Raw genomic sequence first — 21217 nt, 5'->3', positions numbered from 1 at the left:
CCAAATACTCCTAAAATCAAACCAGAAACATTAACTACTTAAACAGAACTGCATCTTGTCAGATTCTTGGGGGTGGGTGGGAAAAAGAAATTACACATTGTCTTTTAGAAAAGGATTGGTTTCTTTAATTAGTAAAGAGAAGAAATAGGCTAAATTCCCAAATCCTATTCCCTTTTACAAACTGACCCATAACATCCTCTTTGGACTCTCCTTCTGTGTCCATTTCACCCATGACACACATTCTCATATATTCACCCATATGAGGAACCAATTTCCTGTCAAGACTACTCAGCCAAGACCAGAAGTAATCTGTCAACCTCGTGACTATCCACTGAAGGTTAAGAGATGGAAATTCCCTCTCCCCTATCCACTTAATACCTTTCCTTCTTCACTCTGCTCCAGGAAAACGGTATTTATCATCCTTGTTCTAAGATGAGGTCAGAAATTTCCATTATCCAATCATCCATCCATTCGTTCATCCATTTATATATACATAAATATCAATGACAAAATTTTCTTTTTCCACAGCAATTGCTAGAAGTCTGGAGAAAAGATCACCTGAAGACCCAAACTCCAATACCTTTGAACGTGTGAAAAATATCATACCGACTTTAAAAATAACTCTTTAATCATATTCACATAAGGGGAATAAAGGGCAGCACCAGGCTGTCTGGGGAAGGAAGCAAGGTGTTCTCCCTTTGTCCCAATGTCAGCCTGGCACAGTTCTGAGATCACACACACAAGTAGGGCTGGGTTTGGAAGTAGAATAAGGGAGAGGACTGAAGAGACAAAGGCAAGAAGGGAGAGGCAAGGGCTTGCAGTAGTCTCAGTCGGTGGACTCCAACACAGATTCACTCAGCGCAAGGTCCCAGTAGTGCTCAGCCCCATGCTTTTTGAAATGCTCCCGAGCCATGTTCTCTGTAGGGCACTGTTTGAACTTCATCTCCCCAAAGCTCCGGTCTTTGGCTGTACCCTGGGAAAGAGACAAAATTTTTAATAAAAACACTGCAATTTCTAATTTAAATCAGATAATATTCCTTTATAAAACCTAGTAACTCTGTGTAGCAATTTGCCTACCTGAACATAATTTTATGGTAAAAAATTCTAGGGACTTCCCTTGTGGTCCCGTGGGTAAGACTCCATGCTCCCAATGCAGGGGACCCACGTTCAATTCCTGGTCAGGGAACTAGATCCCGCATGCATGCCGCAACTAAGAAGCCCACATGCCGCAACTAAATATCCGCATGCCTCAAATAAAAGATCCCAAGTGCCACAACTAAGACCTGGTGCAGCCTAAATAAATAAATAAATATTAAACAAACAAAACAAAACAAACAATTCTAACCTCCACCCCCTTGGATATTTGCTGAGTTTTCATGACTTTATATGGGTTTGTGTTTTTGAATGAATGGAGGATGAGGAGTTCTGTGCTCTGGTGCCTGGATGGAAAAGTAAGTCAGGAAGGACTAGGGAGGGTGAGATGGGATGAACTTGCCTCCCACCAGGCCTCCAGATTTGGGCATTTAAGGAGAAAGGAGTTAGAGGCTAAAAGGACTCTTTTCACAAGACTTAGTGAGACCGTGTATATAAGCAGGAGGTTTGGGGGCCCAGTGACAAAGAACAATACAGGGGTTCGGGGGAGACAGGAATGGGAGCCAGGGTGGATAACCTGCAGACAACTACAATAGAAAGATTCAGTACTTAGTGGAACCGCATTCTCACCAAAGGGACCAGCTGCAATGGCAGCCACAAAATGCTACCTCAAGAGGCTTTCAGGGATCAGATTCCAAAAAGGAGGCTAAAGCACAACTTGGCTTATTTCTGAACCTGAGAAATAATTCCTGAGGACTCTCAGAGATAAATGGAACAGAATTTTAAAGACATGAAGGGGCTGGGTGATATTAAATATGCAGATGTAAATATGTAGATGGGGACTTATGAGACAGAGAAACAGTTATTATGGTTATTATTACCTACTTAGTATGCATAAATTGGAGGAATCTGGAGTAAGACAGAAGGATACATGAAAAACAGTAGCAATTACCTATAGAGTGGTCTTAAAAAATGAGGGAATTGGAAGGGACTATTTCAGTAAGTGCTCTTCTGTGTTGTCAGAATTTATTTTAATGAGCATTCACTACTTTTGTAGTAAAGTACTACTTTTTTTGTTTTCAGGCCATGCCTCATGGCATGTGGGATCTCAGTTCCCCGACCAGGGATCAAACCCGTGCCCCCTGCAGGAGAAGTGCAGAGTCTTACCGCTGGACTGCCAGGGAAGTCCCAAATTACTACTTCTATAATAAAGAACTAGTTACTAAATATAAGCATATTTAAAAAATAGAAGATACACAATGCGTATGCAACCTAAAAGAATAAAATGAAAACATTAAATCAACACAAAGGTAGAAAATATTTACAATGTATAAAATGTATTTTGGAGTGGGAATAAACGGATTACTGCAGTACATCAGTATAAGAATAAAGTCACTGAGGAAAGAAACTTTTAATGCTTCCTGGAGAAATAGGATGATATTTTACACTTCACAAAGGGTGAATGATCCTTAGTACACAACTTGGCCTGAACAAGCATATTCACTCATTCATTCAGTGTGGCTCACTAAGAAAATTTGCGGGATGAAAGAATTGTATAACCATAAAAAAATTCCATTTTAGGAGTGATTTAGTCACATTTTGCAAAGCATCATTACATAATAATCAAATTAGGTTCTCAAATACTGACAATAGGGAGAGAAAATAATATCTACATTTTATAGACAAAGCAACAGTTTTTGACATTAAGTGTCTTGCCCAGTTACACAGCTAGTGATACTGCCCAGACTCCCAAATTTATATTAAGTCTAGAACTTTTCACTATATCCAAAGAAAAATTCTACAATTCATTTCCCTCTTTCCAAGTCTCATATCCATGACTGTGAAATAAATAAATCAAGAATTTGTATTCTTGCCACCAGTTTCCATACTTTTCCCCAGATGGCATAAACTATATACCCATCAATTTAACTAAAATATAATCAGGAAGGATTTGCTGCCAAATACTTAACAATGAATTCCAAAAAGAAATACAAATTACTTAAGGGATTAGTCATTATTTAGTTTTACCATTATATTGCTCCATTTGCATAATATAAACAATCAGGAATTAGCTAAAGTTCTGGCTTCAGTGTTTAACAAAGGATCACCTACCTCCCAGACTAGTACACATTTGTTGGTTTTCTTCACAGCTTCCTCATCAGATTCCTCATCATCTGGAAAAGACAATATAGCTAAATCTTGCTCTAGACTTAGATCAGACACCAAGATTTAGGTTCTAAACAAACAGTATTCAAGCTTACCCCAATTCTTATTTTAAATATTATCACCTTTTCTCATGTATTGGGATCAAATGTCTTCTGTTACTCTTTATTTCCTCCCAATTAGACTGAAATCTCCAAACAGGTAGGGACATTAATTAATTCAACAAACATGTATTGAGGACCAATTACGTGTCAAGAGCTGTGACAGGTACTGGGAATGAGGAGATAATAAAAGAACAATAAAAACTTGTCCTGGGCTTCCCTGGTGGCGCAGTAGTTGAGAATCTGCCTGCCGATGCAGGGGACACGGGTTCATGGCCCGGTCCGGGAAGATCCCACATGCCGCGGAGCGGCTGGGCCCGTAAGCCATGGCCGCTGAGCCTACGCATCCGGAGCCTGTGCTCCGCAACGGGAGAGGCCACAAAACAGTGAGAGGCCCGCATACCACAAAAAAAACCAAAACAAACAAACAAACAAAAACTTGTCCTAAGCACTTCAGATGCCAAAATGATGAGTCCATTCTCAAGGAGTTTTTAGTCTAATGAAGGAGGACAGATATAATGAATGAAAATATCTTAGGAACACTTGCGAAACAAAATAAAATATAGGTCAATTATTGTAAAAAGTGTACTTTAAGTACAAAAATAGGGAAGAACGAAAAGTATAAAAGGGCCAAAGTTAAGAAAAGTAAGGTTCTCTGCACATGTTAAATGCTAACCCAGGTCTTCAAAGAAGGGAAGAATGAATATTGATGGAAGAAGATGGCCTGGAGGATGTCAAATATATATACAAGATAAACTTGGGCAAAAGAATAAAGTTTATTTTCTTGAATGAAGCATAAAACTTTTTTTGATCTGAAAAATATTTTTTGCTCTCAATCCTTTAAAAAACTTTTAATCAAAAAATTATATAATATAGACAATGCACATATGAATGTGCAGCTTGCTGAAATTTCACAAACTACACTCATGTAGCCAGTATCCAGATTCCAGGGTAACAGGGAAACCAGCTGGTAGAAAGGCCTTAAAGGACAGGCAGGAGAATAACTAATACTCATGCATATGATCATATAATAAATACTGTATGAATGTCTAGCATGCTTAAAGTCCAAATGGGTCTTTCTAAAATTCTTGAACACTATCTGGTATTTCTAAGAGTGTCAGAGAGAGGGAACAGATGAATGGACAGAGTACCATCCCACCTCCCACTTAATCCCCTCTAACCCCCATTCACCATCTCCCTTTGTGTTAGATGTCTGTTCATCCCACTTTATCCGATGCAGCATAAGACGCTTAAATTTCTTCTGGGCCTTGGGGCCTAGAAACAGAGAAGGAGAATTTTGCCAGAGTTGTGGAAGACAATGGGGTAGAAAGAATGTTTGAGTGCATTCAATGCTCAGACATTAATGTGGTAGCTGAAGCAATCCCAGGAAACACATCTTAGGTTCTTCTACTCCAATAAACACAGAAACAGAGGCCCAAGATATTAAACCCAGGTATGGCTCTAAAATACTATCTTTTTCTCCTTTCTTCCCACCATGTTAATCACTTCAAGGCCTAGGGTTGCCTCTATTTTTTCAGACTCACCCCCTTCCACTACTACCACGTTGACATCCTTGTGCAGTACCACCACCCCTGTCAGGTACAGCTGCCCAGCATTGGCCTCAATCTTGAACTTCTTGGCTGGGTTGCTCAAATTTCGAACTCTGGAGAAGGGAAAGTTTAGTTATGGCTTTCATTTTAGCATCAGCAGCTCCCTGAATGGAATGGCAAATAAAAATGGATCCAAAATAGTTTTCTCTCTAAAAACAAAGGCATTTGGAGTAAGCAAATATACTAATGCTTAAAGGTAGAATTGATGAATCCAGAAGTATTTCTACTGTCTTAAACTTCTTCAAAGTCTAGCACTGTACACTTTACAACAAATAGCAGGTAATTAAAATTTACTCTAAGAATGAAGGAGAGATATTTACCATCATCCAAAAATATTTATATGCTAGTTGTTCTTGACAGTATAAAGACCAACAAATTCTTTGCCCTCTAGATGCTTATAATATAAAGTAGTCACAATGCTATGCCTGAAAAATTTCTCGAATATACAAAAAACTGTCAGTGGCAATTACTCACAGTGAGTGGTCCTAAGGGATCAGAGAATAGGAAGAGGACTTTTTCAGTAAATGTCCTTCTGTATTGTTAGAATGTTTTCTATCTTAGTAAGCATTCACTACTTTTATAATAATGTACCGTTTTTATAATAAAGAACTAAACGAGCACATCTAAACAGAAGATACACATGTACTTGACAAAAAAGAATAAAATGAAAACATTAAATCAACACAAAAGGTAGAAAATATTTACAACATGGAAAGTCCAGGGCTTCCCTAGTGGTGCAGTGGTTAAGAATCCACCTGCCAGGGCTCGGGTTCGAGCCCTGGTCTGGGAAGATCCCACATGCCACGGAGCAACTAAGCCCGTGTGCCACAATTACTGAGCCTGACTACCTAGAGCCGGTGCTCCACAACAAGAGAAGCCACAACAAGAAGCCTGCGCACTGCAATGAAGAGCAGCCCCCACTCGCTGCAACTAGAGAAAGCCCGTGCGCAGCGATGAAGACCCAATGCAGCCAAAAATAAAAACAAATAAATAAATCAAAAATAAATAAATAAATAAAGTCCACTTTAGAGTGGAAATAAAAGGATTACTGCAATACGTTAGGATAAGGATATAGTTAACTGAGGAAAAAAACTTTTAATGCTTCCTAAAAAAGTAATATTTTATGCTTCATAAAGGATGAATGATCCCTAGTTCACATCTTGGCCTGAATAAGCATATTTGTTCATTCATTCTTCAGAACTAGTATTAGTTCACTAAGACCTCAGAGATAGAATACTAAGTTTTTAACCCTCACCAATGAAAAAGATGTGCTAGCTCTTGATTTACACTAGGGTCGTTAAAAGAGAGTAGAGCTGATATTAGGTATGCTTTACACCAGTGATTCTGCCTCAATCACTTGGAAAATGTTTTGGTATTTCTAAGGAAAAGGCTGGCCCAGTCTGGACACCTACCTATAAACAGATATGTGTACCCCCTGTGAAATGTCTTCTTTTAGCTTTTTAATTTTCTTGACCTTTCTCTGTTCTGCTGTAAGTTTTCGGGCAGCGTTGGCCTCTTCATGCGCTCTGTCGTGACAGGAAGGACATCCACAAGTGAGAAAGGCATTGAAGATCAGAGGCAGGGCTGAGGGAAAGAGAGAGCAACGGAGAACTCTCCCCTCCCTCCAAATATGGATCCCCCAGAAGAGTCTGGGAAAGGTACTTGCCCTGGGTTTCCACCCAATCCCATGGCACTTACTTCTGTCTTTTTGCCATCTGAGCTCTGACATGGGCTTCTACCTTCGTGGGGTCTTGAACAGCTTCTGTTCCTAATACTCGCATCAAATTTGAAATTCTCACTGCAGTGAAGAGATGATAGAAATCAATCTCCTAAGTCATTACTCCAGCTGGGATAACCTGTCAATCTCTTCTCTACTAATTCATATCATTCACCTATTTCAAATCTCTGCTCAAAACTCACTTCCTCCAAATACTCTTACTTTGAAAGCCCATCCAATTAATTCAGCATTTGAGGGAGGTCACATGCATTTATTCACATTGTTTGAAAATTTACCAAAGACAAGGAACTTAATTTCTTTGGCATTTTTCACTCTCATCATAGCATTTAGTGAAAGATCCTATACATAACAGTGCTCACTCAAAATATTACTAACTGATAATGGGAACTACAGGAGTGAGGTTTTTTAAACTGCATTTTCATTTTTCAAACATTTAAGAATTATGTACATAACAACTCTATGCAAATACTCCAACTACTATCTTCATGAATTTCAAGCCTATTATTCTTCCAGGGATATAGGAATGTTTTATGGTCAGTATTAGTTTTTTTTAAAGAAAAAGCCTTAAATGACCTCTACAATGACTATGTTGACCTGTCTTAATAAGGAAAGACAATAGAAAATTTAGGAAAGGAAGAACCAATGAATGATTCTGAGAAACAAAAAGCACCCAAATATAGAGAGATGCTAAAGTTCCTCTAGAATGACAGAGATAAACTTGTCACACTTTCTTCCCTGCCTCTAAGATACGTACCTTTGGGTTCTGGAGGAGGCATCAGGCCTAGCCTGACTTTCTCTTGTAGCTCCTTCTGTGCTTCCCTCCTTGTTTGCCTTCGAAGTTTCTTCTGTTCCTTCTTGGTCAGATATACCCCCAGAGTAACTGGTGTGTCATTGTCGACTGTCAGGCAGAGAAATGAATGTACCAAAGCAATAAGCATATTAGAGGGATATAGGTGAATATCAATCACATTAAAAGGAACTTTACAGCAACATGGATTGACCTAGAGATTGTCATAATGAATGAAATAAATCAGACAGAGAAAGACAAATATATGATATCGCTTATATGTGGGATCTGAAAAAAGGGTACAAATGAACTTATCTACAAAACAGAAACAGAGTTACGGATGTAGAAAACAGACTTATGGTTACCAGGGGGTAAGGGGGAAGGGATAAATTGGAAGACTGGGATTGACATATACACACTACTAATATGGACCTACTGTATAGCACAGGGAACTCTACTCAATACTCTGTAATGGCCTATATGGGAAAAGAATCTAAAAAATAGTGGATATCTGTATATGTGTAGCTGATTAACTTTGCTGTATGCCTGAAACTAACACAACACTGTAAATCAACTTTACTCCAATTAAGATTTAAAAAAAAAAAAAAAGAAAAAGGACTTCTAGTTTGCTTTTAGTTATTTTAGGTCATGATAATGGTATTATGGTTATGTCTTTAAAAAGCATTCTTTTTATTTTTATTTTTTAATTTATTTTTGGCTGCCTTGGGTCTTCGTTGCTGTGCACAGGTTTTCTTTAGTTGCGGCGAGCGGGGGCTACTCTTTGTTGTAGTGTGAGGGCTTCTCATTGCAGTGGCTTCTCTTGTTGCGGAGCACGGGCTCTAGGCACGCGGGCTTCAGTAGTTGTGGCTCACAGGCTCTAGAGTGCAGGCTCAGTAGTTGTGGCGCACGGGCTTAGTTGCTCTGTGGCATGTGGGATCTCCTCAGACAAGGGCTCGAACCCGTGTCCCCTGCATTGGCAGGCAGATTCTTAACCACTGTGCCACCAGGGAAGCCCCTATAAAAGCATTCTTTTTTTTTTTTTTGGTGGTACGCAGGCCTCCCACCACTGCGGCCTCTCCCGTTGTGGAGCACAGGCTCCGGACGCACAGGCCCAGCGGCCATGGCTCACGGGCCCAGCTGCTCCGCGGCATGCGGGATCCTCCCGGACCGGGGCACGAACCCGCATCCCCTGCATCGGCAGGCGGACTCCCAACCACTGCGCCACCAGGGAAGCCCTAAAAAAGCATTCTTATCTTTCATGAGTAATGTTCTAACTTGTTTTTCTTTAAGCAGTTGAACCCTTTTATAAACTGAAATGTGGCAAATATAGAAAACAAAATTAGAGCTGCTCCGGCTGCTCTGTGTGAGGATTTGGGGTAGGTGGCGGGTATCCAGAATCCCATTTGGATTCTACTTATTGAACCTCAATGTGCCTATGGAATACAATTTGAAAACCACTGGCCAACATTATGAAATTTGTAATTTAAGAGTCATAGAGATTGGGAAAAATCTTCTGAGCTCCCAAAGCAGATTTACTCAATTTGTTGAACAAAATCCCCCACTTTCTTCTAATGATTCACGCTGATGACAGCTAAGTACATTCTGATTAAGTATAATTCAATGATTATTATCCTTTTTTTTTTTTTTTTCGGTACGCAGGCCTCTCACCGTTGTGGCCTCTCCTGTTGCGGAGCACAGGCTCCAGATGCACAAGCTCAGCGGCCATGGCTCACGGGCCCAGCCGCTCCGTGGCATGTGGAATCTTCCCGGAGCGGGGCACGAACCCATGTCCCCTGCAATGGCAGGTGGACTCCCAACCACTGTGCCACCAGGGAAGCCCCTATTATCCTTTTATTATCACAGGGTCTCCATCTATTTTTCTGAACTTATTAGAGATACTGGCAAGCAAATTTACTGAGTAAATTTACTAACCGTAAAAACTAACCTCCTCTACTCATCTCAAATTTGATGAAAATGTTAAAATCTTCTGTGATTGCTTAAGAAGGAATATCAGTTAGTATTATCTCTACATATGAGGAAATTCTGTATTATAAGTGATTTACCCAAGAGATTCAGCTAGTTCACAGCCACAACTAAAACCCATCTCTTCTGACTGAGCCAACAGACTTTCACTACAAAAATGATAAAGAGAAAGGCTGACGAAAAAGAAGATTGAAGAAGGCCAGGAGTTTAGTGGTGGTGTACTAGACTGGAGTTGGGAGTCAACACTATGGCAAAAGCCCAATTTGTAATATACATCAGTGAGGCCATCTACGGATTAGACCTCAATGCTCTATAGCTGCACTGTCCAATACTGTAGCCACTAGCTACATGTACTATTTAAATTAAAATTAAAATTGAATAAAATTAAAAATTCAGTCCCTCAGCTGTATTAATGCAACTTAGTTTTCAAGTTCTCAATAGTCATGTGTGCACAGCAGCTATAGTATAGACAGCCCAGACAGAGAACATGCCCATTATCACATAAATTTCTATTGGCTAATACTTCTCTAGAGCTTTGATTGAGTAATCTCTACATTACCTGGAGGGTTGAGCTGGGCTGGATGTTCAACAAGATTTGTGATTCCAAAATAATCTTCTCTCTTGGGATTTTCCTCTGTACTAAAATTGGAGGAAGAAGGGAAAACAGGATATGTGGGTAGAGATGATTCCAAGAGAGAGGGAATCTCAGAAACACAATGAAAAAATCCACTCTCCATAATGCATTCTAGAACTTTTTACAGTATTTGCATGTCTATAATATGTAATATATTACATATAATTTTCTAGATGAGAGAACGGTCCCACTAAGGTTGGAGGCACTCTCTACACCAGTCATTGTCAATCTTTTTTTTTCCTACCCTAATACCCCTGATGGACACCATATTCTCTCATTAGTAACAATAATTCACTGGGACAGCAGTTGACAAAGGAAGCATAAGGAAAGGCTGAGACAGTCTCCTAAAGCTATGTATCAGAATAATGGAGCAGATATGATTGAAGCTCGCCAAATAAATACGCTTTATTTATCATTCTCTCCCCCATCAACTAAGAATCCTTGCTCTATTCTAGGACTGGATCTTTAAGAAATGTAAACACCTATTATAAGTAGCAAAAGAAGGTAATTAAGAAAACAAATATGGTAAAAACAAATAACAATGTATAACAAAGCAAGCAGGAGTTTTACAGATTATTTGTATAGATTATTTAGACTGTATGTGCCCAATCCTCCTACATTAACCCAAAAAACTAAAACAAACCATGCAACATATTCTTTACAAATATATGAGCTTGTATATGGTTATCTATCTTCCTTGGATTTAAAATTTTTACTTAATGCACAAGTACCTTTCCCATTAAAACTCTAGCCTTATTAAAAGGTATTAACCAACAAACTCACAGGTCAAAGCCATTGGGGATGATATAAGAGTCCCACCACTCAATTTCAGGGATATCACCTTCCTTCAACTCCTTCTTAGGAGCAATGAGGGCCAGCCTAGTTGAAGTATGAATGCCTGTTTTTCGAGCTGCCTGTGAGATCTCTGCCTGCAGCTTCTCTAGTTGAGCCTAAAGACAAGACAAGAAGATAAATTGAAGTCAAAGAAAACAGGGAAGTAGTAGAATCCCAAACTTTAAAACACTCCCTTGTTGAACTCTTTACATCTAATGCAACAAATTCATACTTTCTGAAAGCTTAGAAAAAGGAGCTGTTCTGATTTACTTTATCCTTACTTGGTTGATTTACATATATTTCACTCTCATCACTAGCCCTTTACTCCACAGTGCCTGCCTGCAGCAAATATGCAGAAATGGAATTTTATGGAAAACCTCATTCTGAGAGGATGAAAACAAGAAGGTAAAAGTCATCAAATATACAGTCAATCAAACTATCCAAGTGTGTGGACTGTCTGCAGTAAATTTTAACACCAGGCTAGCTTTCATCAGTTGCCCTGAGGGTTCTCAACGATTTCCCTCCACTGAACGTTTTATGTGGAGAATTTTCAAATTCAATTTTATTTCTACCTAAGTAGAATGTAAGTAATTGAGAAGACAAATCAGCTAAAAATCAAGTATTCCAGGAAAAAATACAGCATTTAAAAAATTACTCATTGCTTTACTACTTGTTTATCTAATTGCCAAAAACATAGACAACTGAGTTGACGGTTATTTCCGGACTATATTCAATTTCCTTTGTCACCTTCCTAACTTCTTCAAAATTCTAGATTATATCCTAAGCCAGATACCTTTGTCCGTAATCGCTGGGCAATCTTTTCAAATTTGCCCTTGTCGTGAAATTTAAAAGTGCGTCTCTGGCGCTGGGAAGGGGCAATTGAGACTCGGGGGTCAAAAAAGGTATTAGACTCCATGTCTTCTGATGGCTTTTCTTTTAGCTGTTGCTTGAATTGTTCCCTCTTCACAGCCCGAATATTGGCCTTCAGAGTAGGCATACGGTGTGTCAGCTCAATTTCCTTGCCGGTTGCATCTACAGTTCGACCTTGTTCATCAAGAATCAGTGGTGTAGGTTTAGTTTGATCTTTTAACTCCACCTTCCTGAAAAACAGCCCAGAATGGAATAAATCCTATTTGGAACAATAAGTCAAGCAAAAAAAAAGAAGCAGAAAATAAAAAAACAGGACTTCCCTGGTGGCGCAGTGATTAAGAATCTGCCTGCCAATGCAGGGGACACGGGTTCAATCCCTGGTCCAGGAAGATCCCACATGCTGCGAAGCAACTAAGCCCGTGCACCACGACTACTGGCCCTGTGTTCTAGAGTCTGTGAGGCCCAACTACTGAGCCTGCGTGCCTATGCTCAACAAGAAAAGCCACCGCAATGAGAAGCCCGTATGGCGCAATGAAGAGTAGCCCCCGCACAGCAACGAAGACCCAACGCAGCCCAAATAAAATTTAAAAAAAAAAAAGAAAGGAAAAAATCAAAACCCAACAAAGACAACTAGGTTACAAAATTCTAAGGAACGTAAACCCATCCATGAATAATAACATCTTTTTTTTTTTTTTTTTGGTATGCGGGCCCCTCACTGCTGCGGCCTCTCCCGTTGCGGAGCACAGGCTCCGGACGCGCAGGCCCAGCGGCCATGGCTCACGGGCCCAGCCGCATCCGCGGCACGTGGGATCCTCCCGGACCGGGGCACGAACCCGCGTCCCCTGCATCGGCAGGTGGACTCCCAACCACTGCGCCACCAGGGAAGCCCAATAATAACATCTTGATTGAAACCATCAAACTGGCCAGTTGAGTATAGAGTACAATCAGATGAAATGAACTTATAAATTACAATGTAAGAAGTTGGAATCATATCTTCCTTTACTCCTTAATTCTTGAGTCAGACAGGGGATGGCAAACCAATTAAGGTGCTAAAAATGAAGTCTATCACCTTTACCCAGTTGTAGAGAACTCTCAGATCTGGTCTCACTCAATGTGGTTTAATGGATATAGTTCTGACTTAGGAACCAGGAAACATGGCTCTATTCCTAGCTCCAATATTAGAGGAATAATCTTAACTTCAGTTCTACCAATTGTAAAAAGAAGACAATTAAACTCTGCAACAAGGTAACCAAGAGAATAAATTCAATTGGTATTTATTGAGTATATGTAAGAAATATGAAACTAAGAAATTATTTAAGTTCCTTGCAAGAAAAGGATCAATAACATTCACAGGTATTTATTGCTTCTCAAGCTTCAGAAATGAGTTCCATGAAACAGATACTCACGGGGGAGCAATGCCCATAGCATGGAGATTGGCCAGGCCCACCATGTTGGCATTGCCAATGAGCACTGGCTTCAGTGCCAGCTGGGCTTGGATGCGGGCTTGTAGTTCAGCTGCTTTCCTTGCCTTCTCAATGGCATCATTCATGAAAGTGGCGGCTTGGGAGGGCTGAATAGTGTTGCCAATTGGAAGTCGCTCTGGTTGGGAGGAAGAAGGGGTCTTTGGCTGTGAGATAGAGAAAAAGAAATCAGAATCAGAAAAATTAGACAGGCAGACAGATTCCCCCCCACCCCATACACACACACAGAGTGGTAGACTGTGGTAAATTGGGGGTGGAACATGCAGTCATCTTCTGGACTCTCATTTGAGTGGGTGGCAAGAAATTCTGTGCTGAAGATTCTTATTTTCAGAGAAATCTGGTTACAATACCTGAGGCGTAGGGGGGCTAATGAAACTTAGTTGTTTTTTCCTTTCCTCGATTTGCCGTGTTGCTGCCTCCATCATCTGTTTGATCTGCTCTCAGTGGGGGAAAAAGTTGAAAAACTGTTAACATCTTTTTTTCATTTCTCTCATACAAGTTCCTAAACTCAAAGGGCTTTCAGGTTTAGAGAACAAAAAATTTTTGAATGACCCCATCACATTCTGCTTGTACCATAGGCTAGAAAATGTAATAAAGATAAGCCTACACAGCTGAGCACTGGAATTTTTCAACCTATCTCCCAAGGCAGGATTGGCATGTTAAGTATTGATAGTAACATAGCTTGCTAATTTAAGACTCTGGAGTCAGGGAAACCTGAGTTTGAATCTTAACTCTGCCATTTAATGCTTGTGTGACCTTGAACATGGTATTTAATTTCTAAACCTCCAAGTGTCTAAAAGGGGTAAAAATGGTACCTACATTACAGGGCAACTGTGAACATTTAGAAAATGCATGCAAAACTGACAGAACCCATAACCACTGTTACACTTAAAAAAAAAAAAAATCACACTATTGGTCCCTGAGTTCCTAGTTTGGGTAACGGGAGCCAACAATGTAAAGACTTACTTCCTAATCTCTGTAAATCCCTTCCTCTGCCCTAAAGAAGTTCAGAATAATAAGCTTTGAGGACATGATCAAATAACTCTTCTTGAATTTTCCAAGAGTCCTGTGTCAAGGAGCTTCAAGATATTTTAAAAAATTTATTTTAAACATTTTTTTGAATAGGTGGTATATTTACATAGTTTAAAATGCAAAAAAGTACAAAAGGGTATACTGTGAATTCTTCCACCCCATTTTCTATAAAAAAACATCAGCATCAGTTTCTTTCCTTTCAGAAATATCATACATAATATGCAAATCCATCCATCCACCCACCCATCCATATATATGTATATATTCTATTTCTCCTGTAACAAGTTTTAAGTGGTACAAGAAATATTTACTACTTATGTGGTATCAAAATTTTTTAACAGTGCCCATTTTAAATACACAGATAATTCCTATTAAAAACATACGAAGTGAACTCAAAATTATTTAAGTGGATTATATCTTTTCTGTGTTATAGTATTTGAAAATTCTTCTCTGCCATCATGTTGAGTTCTAATCGTTTCAATAATTTTCTTACTGACACAGTGAGGTAGATATTTGGGCAAATGATGTATGTAACACACCTTCCTTGCCACATAATAGGTGCTCAGTAAATGCTATTTCAATAGCCTTCAACTGGAATACTCCTGGTTAAACCAAGAAATGATGAAACATAAAGCAGGACATAAAATTTTCCCAATGCTAACAATTAATTCAAATTAAGGCCACGATAAATCTGGACTCATCCATCTCTTACTTCTTCAACTTTCAAAACCACTGCTTCCAGCTCTTAATTACTAACCTGGAGCTTAGTCAGCATGCCAGGACTCTCTGAGGGAGGCCCAGGGATTACTTCTGGCTCCTCTTCCACCTCCTCAAAACGGGGTATCCGTCGCTTTTTTACTCCTGATGATTCCTTGGAGATCTCAGAGTCATCACCAAACACTTCCTAAGGGAACCCAAGATGAAAGAATAGTTGTAGCCCTGCCCATGGGAGAAGGGAAGAATAATCCTAGTCCTTATCAGCATTTTGTGGCTTTTCCCAGAGTCTTCTAGACCCTCCACCAAATGGACCATCTCACCCATCTCAACTTCATTATTCTCCTACTCCAGTCAAACAAATGTCATCCCATGTTCTTATAAATGTTCCCATCCCAAGGTCTTTGCAAATCTTACTGCCCACATTTGTAATGATCTCCCTCAACTTTTCCCCCAGTCCAAATCCTGCCTAAAACTCACCTCCTCCAGGAAGTTTTTCTCATTAATAATCTCATCCCACTCTGATCAAACTGTTGTTTCACATCCTTTTAGCACTTAAGAGCTTGGTTCATACTACGTAAAATTACACTGCTGATATTATGTTTGCCAAGTGTTAAGTCTTTCAATGTTAGTACGTACTTTCTCCCAACTAGTGTCTAAGCTCTTCCAGGACAGGGGCTTTCTCTCTTTTTCAGTATTCCCCAATAACACTTTGTTCTCATCAAACAATGGGAACTCAAATATGTTGACTAATTTGCAAGGTGAGCTTAACAGGACCAAGAGTGGCCAACTGGAAGGGACAATGGGAAAAAGCAAATGTACACACCGGTGGTAGGCTTTGGGTGACATCCCCTCTTCACTAGGAGGGCTCGTGTTTTGCAAGGACATATCCTCGGCCAGGGGCGAGCGCTTCCTGGAACTCCTACAGTTCAAGAAAAAGGACTCTCCCATAATATATTGTGTGGGGTGGGGACTGAATGGACCAAAATGGGACCCGAATCCCAAGGCTATCTAGATACCTCCTTCAAGAACCATTTTTATTAATCCCACCCAATGTAGTCACTTTATTCACAGCAGGCCCTCAGCATTTATACAGTAGCACGCCCTATCAAAACATAATCTTCACTCCACAGATCTGTGTATACTATGGATCAAGCATTCCCCCTTAAATGTAACAAAATTCAACGAAAGTCTGAAACTCTATAGTCAACCCTAAAATTTACATGAAACTGCTACTCAGATTTTATAATTTGTGACTGTATTTAGTTGTGCCCTCCCATCCTCCAACCCTTAAACTGCAAATTCCTTTAAGGCAAGGACTATCTTTCATTCCTCTGATAACCCTACAAAACCCTAAACACAAAAAGCACACAAATCTCTATTTCTCTTGGTTCCACAGCCTGGCCAGGAACCAAGCAGACACTGCTTATTCACTCTGTGCCTCAGGAAAAACAAAAGGATAGCCAGGATATCAAAAGCACTTTGGAAGGTTTGATGGGAGTCACAGAAAAGACTTTTTTTTTAAGAGACAGACAGAGAAAAGAGATAGATCAGCTACTTGACACTGCTAATATTGAAAGAGGCCATGACCAATCAGCAACTATAGGATAAAAAGTGAAGGAGGTAAGGGAGGTAATGATGGTCCCTTTAAGTATTCCACTCATGGGGCCAGATGACTGGCAATATGCTATGTGGAAAACAGTAGGCTCTCAAGACACACAGTAAAAAATCAATTGCTGTTAGGTCCCATCTACGAGCCCATTGCAGAGTAATATCTCTAAAGAACCAACAAAGGTCTATGGCTCAGGTAGCAGTGAAGTCACATTCTGAAGCAATCTATTAGGCCTCAAGTAAATCAAAGCGTAAAATCTTAGAGCAATCAATTTATTTAAAAAAAAAGAGAGAGAGACTTAGGGAAACATGAGAAACAAAACTCCTAACTGTATATGAAAAAGGACAAAGCTACCTACTGTTTCCTTGGAACGTTTCAACCCATGAACTTAGGTAGTTCATCACCATAAGATGGTGATAATACACGTTCACCCCCTCTACTTCAATGTCTAAATACCTCTCTTAAATATTAGGTATTCTAATAGTGGATATTAAAGTGTGAGCCAGGTAAGCTCAGCAACTTTGTTACCATTCAAAACACTCCAAGCTTGTCAGATAGTTAACTGTAACCTACCTTTAGCTCTCGTTTTCTGCTCCTGTCACTGCTGGACTTGGAATGCCTAGAGCTTCGGCCTTCCTCCACAGCCTCAAACAGTTTGTCCACAAATCGGAGAGTAGAATCATCAAGAAAAGGTTTCAGATGGTCTGGCAAGAAAAAAAGAGGTGGTAAGGTTGAAAAGGTAAAAGGACTTAGTCCAATACTAGGCATACAACAGATGCCAACACTGGAATTTTATCCCTGAGAGGGAGGGAAATGCTTTCTTAAGTTCTTTGTAGGATTCTCATACATTCTCTTACACTGAATGACCTTGCCCCATGAGATAAAAATAGTTATAATTTTTTGGCATAGGAAGTAGCATAGCCAGAGTAACCTGTTTAGGTTGAGCATCAAAGTTTAAGATGAATAACCACTCTAACTTTTCCAAAACAGCAGTTGGAGGAGACCACCTTAACAAAATCTGCCTCCCTCAACTTTTTTCATGTATTTTATAGAGACTTCTATATGTTTAGATGTCGATCTGAATCTGAACATACCCATCTGACTTTAGTATATTTCCTAAGTAAATATAACTTAGGTAACTCAGTGCAGTGGTCAAAGGAAATCAGTCTGAGATTCAAAAGGTCACAAATAGTATAAAAAATAAAAAATAAGAGAAAAAGCAATATTAATTATTTAGGCTATTTCCATTATAATGCAAGAGAAAATAAACTGTGACCTGACCTTTTTTTAGACACTCCCAACAGAGAGAATTTTGGGGAAGTTCAAAGCAGTATTTGGGGTCATCCTACATGTTAAGCCAGAAGTTTCAGAAAGGTACATACCAGCTGCCTTCTTCTTGTCCATGCCCTTCCCCACACAGTTCAGTGCTGCTGTGACCACTGTGGGCTCTGAGAAACCCAGCACCCTCTTCACTGTCTTCTCTATCCATGGTTTCAGCTCATCCAGCTCCCTCTTAGACAGTGCCATTCTTCAGGAAAAGGAGGATAGCTCAAAATAGGATTTAATACTGCACCTAAAAGGAAACCAGTAAAGAGTTAAGTTAGAGTACAGGAGAAGACTAAAATGACCCCAGGCAACAGTATATCAGGAATGCCTTCCCCGCCTCTATTCTCAATCCTAGGCAAGTTCCTCTACTTCATTTCAAGCCAAATACGTTCCCTACAACTTATACTTCAAAACAGAAAGAACTACATTCTGTTTGATTTTTAACCCTAACTCAGTAAGTATCAGTGAATCAGTGAAACCTGTGGAATAAAAAAACAAACCTTGGGAATAACCTAGTCTGAGAAATGAGTCCTAGCTTCTTTTTTGATTCTGTCATATTCAACAAGGATTGGCAAGCATATAACGTGAAAACAAGACTGAAAAAGCCCACTCAGAGCCCAGCCGTTCTATACTTCCTACTTCTGGGCAAGCATTCCTTAACCCAGGCCTTCTTTTAAGGGACACAAATAAGAGAGGGCTTATCCAGGTCAGTCATCCTATATTAAAACTCATAATCCTTAAGACTGTTCTATCACATTTCTCTGTACTCATATTCATTCCAGTGGGAATTCTGTACCTAGATACTTTTCTCTCATGTTCTACAGGGTCTCTGTCATAACTAATCCCTCAGTTCAGAAAAGATTACCCTCGTTTTGGATGTACTCTCTCTCTCTTCACCTTTATTGTTCTACATTTTAGCTTAATAGAGAAAACACCATCATAAAAGACTCTCTACAACAATCTTTAATTTGTTGTTTAATGTAAGTTAGTACAGTTCTTAAATTTTATTCATGTTTACGTTTTAATCTCCTACTTAAATCTCAAAACTCTTCATGAGCATAAAGAAAATTTTTATTTCCCTGATTTCCTCCATATTGCCTAAAAGTCAATAAGCTAGACTGACCTCAATTCCAAGCTAACCTCCTCCCAGCAGCGCCACACATCAGGGTCCAACCTGGGATTCAATCTTTTAAGATGTTTTAAGACATCTTTTCTCCTATAAAGTACAGTCTGATTATCTTCTACATTTTTGGCAGGTTTATCCTCTATAAGAACTGTTGCTAAATAGTGTATTTAATTTTGGTATAACCGTATGAAGCTAGCAGATTAAAGTCATGAAACTAGGAGTGAAAGATTTTGTGCCTCAGTGACATGTTGTATGAATACAGTGGCTCTATTTACCCATCATGAGATAGCAGTAGAGCCTATCAATCTCAACATGTGCATTGCTCAAAAGCATATTCAGACACCACAGAGAATGAAGCGCTCACACCGAGCTCTACCATTTACCAGCCTTCTGACAAGTAATTCCTCTCAGACTGGGTTCACTCATCTTACAAAATGAGGACGACTGCCATTCCTATATGGCACTTAATTAATTCAATAACTATTTATTGCATAACTAATTCTATCAGATGAAATGTGTGCCCAAGCACCATGTGAACAAATGTACTCAACTTCAACCCATTCCTCCATAAGATAACGTGCAAACTAAACAGCCAGTGGCCAAAATAAAAGTTCCAAACGGTAACTACCTTTGTCACTAATCAAATATTCAACAATAACTGTGTGGGGCGGGGTTGGGGTGGGGTGTGGTTACGGTGTGGAAGGAGAGGAAGGCAGAATGATCTCTGAATGAGCTGGTAGCAGGTTCTAATCTTCTGAAGCATTTCCTTACTCTGTGCTCTCCTTTGCTACAAGTCCAATTTCCTCCCTGAAACCCCCATTCTTCTCTTTTTGCTCTTTCCGTATCTCTGACCCGCCCCCAACCCAGCCTCGTTCTACCCCAACTCCTCATCTCAGAGGTAGTCTCCTCAGCTCTTCCCTTTCCCGCCCCCGCCCTTTTCCTCTCAACAATCTCATTCCAACCCGTTCTCCCACAGAACCTCGTTCTTTTCTCAGCTTCCTTTCCACTGAACCTTCCCGCCTCTGTCCTCCCCTTGGATTGAACCCTAGCCCCAGTCACTAGGACGCGAGGATACCCTCTCTGGGCCCGGGGTCACTACTCACCTCACTAACTTCAGCCCCTGAGACGGAGCCCGAACGTTACACCGGAACCGGAAACCTTCTGACCGCCCTATGGCCTGCCGTCGCTACCGCCACTGCCGCCGCCACGCCGCGGTCCCATAGCACGTGACGAGGGAGGGCGGGGCCGCCAATTCGCGCAGCCGTAGTGGGTACTTTCCCGGCGGCGGAGCGCCTGCGTGGCGGCGCTCTGAAGATTTCCGCTTGTGAGTTCCTTGCTTCTTTCGGTTTCTCCAGGTAAATCTGTAAACTAGGTTATTGCAAAGTTAATGTTCCCTGAAGCAAAAATTGGGCTGCTTGTAGTATTCCTAGTGTGGAGAATAAGTGCGCTAAGGTCATGCTAGAACTAAAAACGGGGCTTCTGCGTTTGGGCTAAACCTGGACTTTGTGGTAGAAAGTAAACCCTGCGAGAGTCGTGATCACTAGCATTAGCCGCCCCCCGCTCCCTCCTTAGCCTTTTTCTCTAACTTCGCAGTGGTGCCAGAGATCACCCAGAAAGAAAACGAGTATAGGAGGACTCTGAAGATAGTAGCCCATCCCTCCCCTTTACTGTTTTTTTTCTTCCATTCATTCACGCAACAAATAATTATCGAGTGTCTATTACTATGTGTCAGGCATCCACTGAGATTCATTATTACTTAATGATTAAGCAAGAGCACGAGTTTTAAAGCCAGTGTCTGTATTTGTATTCCAGCTCTCCCACTTTAGCTGCGACATTAGGCAAGTTACTTAAGCCTTCTTTTTCCTCACTTGTAAAAAACAAATCCGCCTCATAGGGTTGCTGTGAAGACCACAAGAGTGACAGTGCTTCTCACAGAGTTCAATAAAGCTACTTGACATATAATAGTATATCCAGTTGCCTACATAAATGTATAGTAGACATCCTAAACTTACCTGATGAAAACTAAGCTCCTGATTCTAACCACCACCATCCCCAAAAACCAGCTCCCAACACAGTCTTCCTCATCTCAGCTAGTGGCAACCATATTCTTACAG

The 21217-nt window shown here is 40.3% G+C and overlaps 1 protein-coding gene across 1 annotated transcript; it reads right to left on the bottom strand.

The window, feature by feature from the left end:
* Nucleotides 1-610: 610 nt before the first annotated feature.
* Nucleotides 611-20344, bottom strand: PRPF3 (pre-mRNA processing factor 3). Its single transcript, XM_059080056.2, has 16 exons — nt 20207-20344; nt 18034-18224; nt 17225-17355; nt 15083-15229; nt 13644-13727; nt 13219-13439; nt 11736-12042; nt 10892-11058; nt 10034-10113; nt 7459-7602; nt 6665-6764; nt 6379-6492; nt 4901-5019; nt 4548-4631; nt 3205-3266; nt 611-973 (listed from the first exon to the last, which is right to left on the bottom strand). The coding sequence occupies exons 2-16, from the start codon at nt 18176-18178 to the stop codon at nt 827-829; spliced, it is 2052 nt and encodes a 683-aa protein (XP_058936039.1). The 5' UTR covers nt 18179-18224; nt 20207-20344; the 3' UTR covers nt 611-826.
* Between the last annotated feature and the right edge of the window lie 873 nt (nt 20345-21217).

This window comes from Kogia breviceps, chromosome 1 (genome assembly GCF_026419965.1).
Source record: "Kogia breviceps isolate mKogBre1 chromosome 1, mKogBre1 haplotype 1, whole genome shotgun sequence".
NCBI classification, from domain to species: domain Eukaryota; kingdom Metazoa; phylum Chordata; class Mammalia; order Artiodactyla; family Physeteridae; genus Kogia; species Kogia breviceps.
Note: the sequence above shows the minus strand (reverse complement) of the source record. Positions and strands in the feature narration are given on the sequence as shown.

Excerpts from the sequence above, each read along its gene's own strand:
- PRPF3 (XM_059080056.2), bottom strand. The coding sequence starts at position 18,178 with ATGGCACTGTCTAAGAGGGAGCTGGATGAGCTGAAACCATGGATAGAG. Across the intron at positions 13,440-13,643 it reads TTAGCCCCCCTACGCCTCAG|CCAAAGACCCCTTCTTCCTC; the intron begins GTATTGTAACCA and ends TCTATCTCACAG. Across the intron at positions 6,765-7,458 it reads GCCTCCTCCAGAACCCAAAG|TGAGAATTTCAAATTTGATG; the intron begins GTACGTATCTTA and ends TCTTCACTGCAG.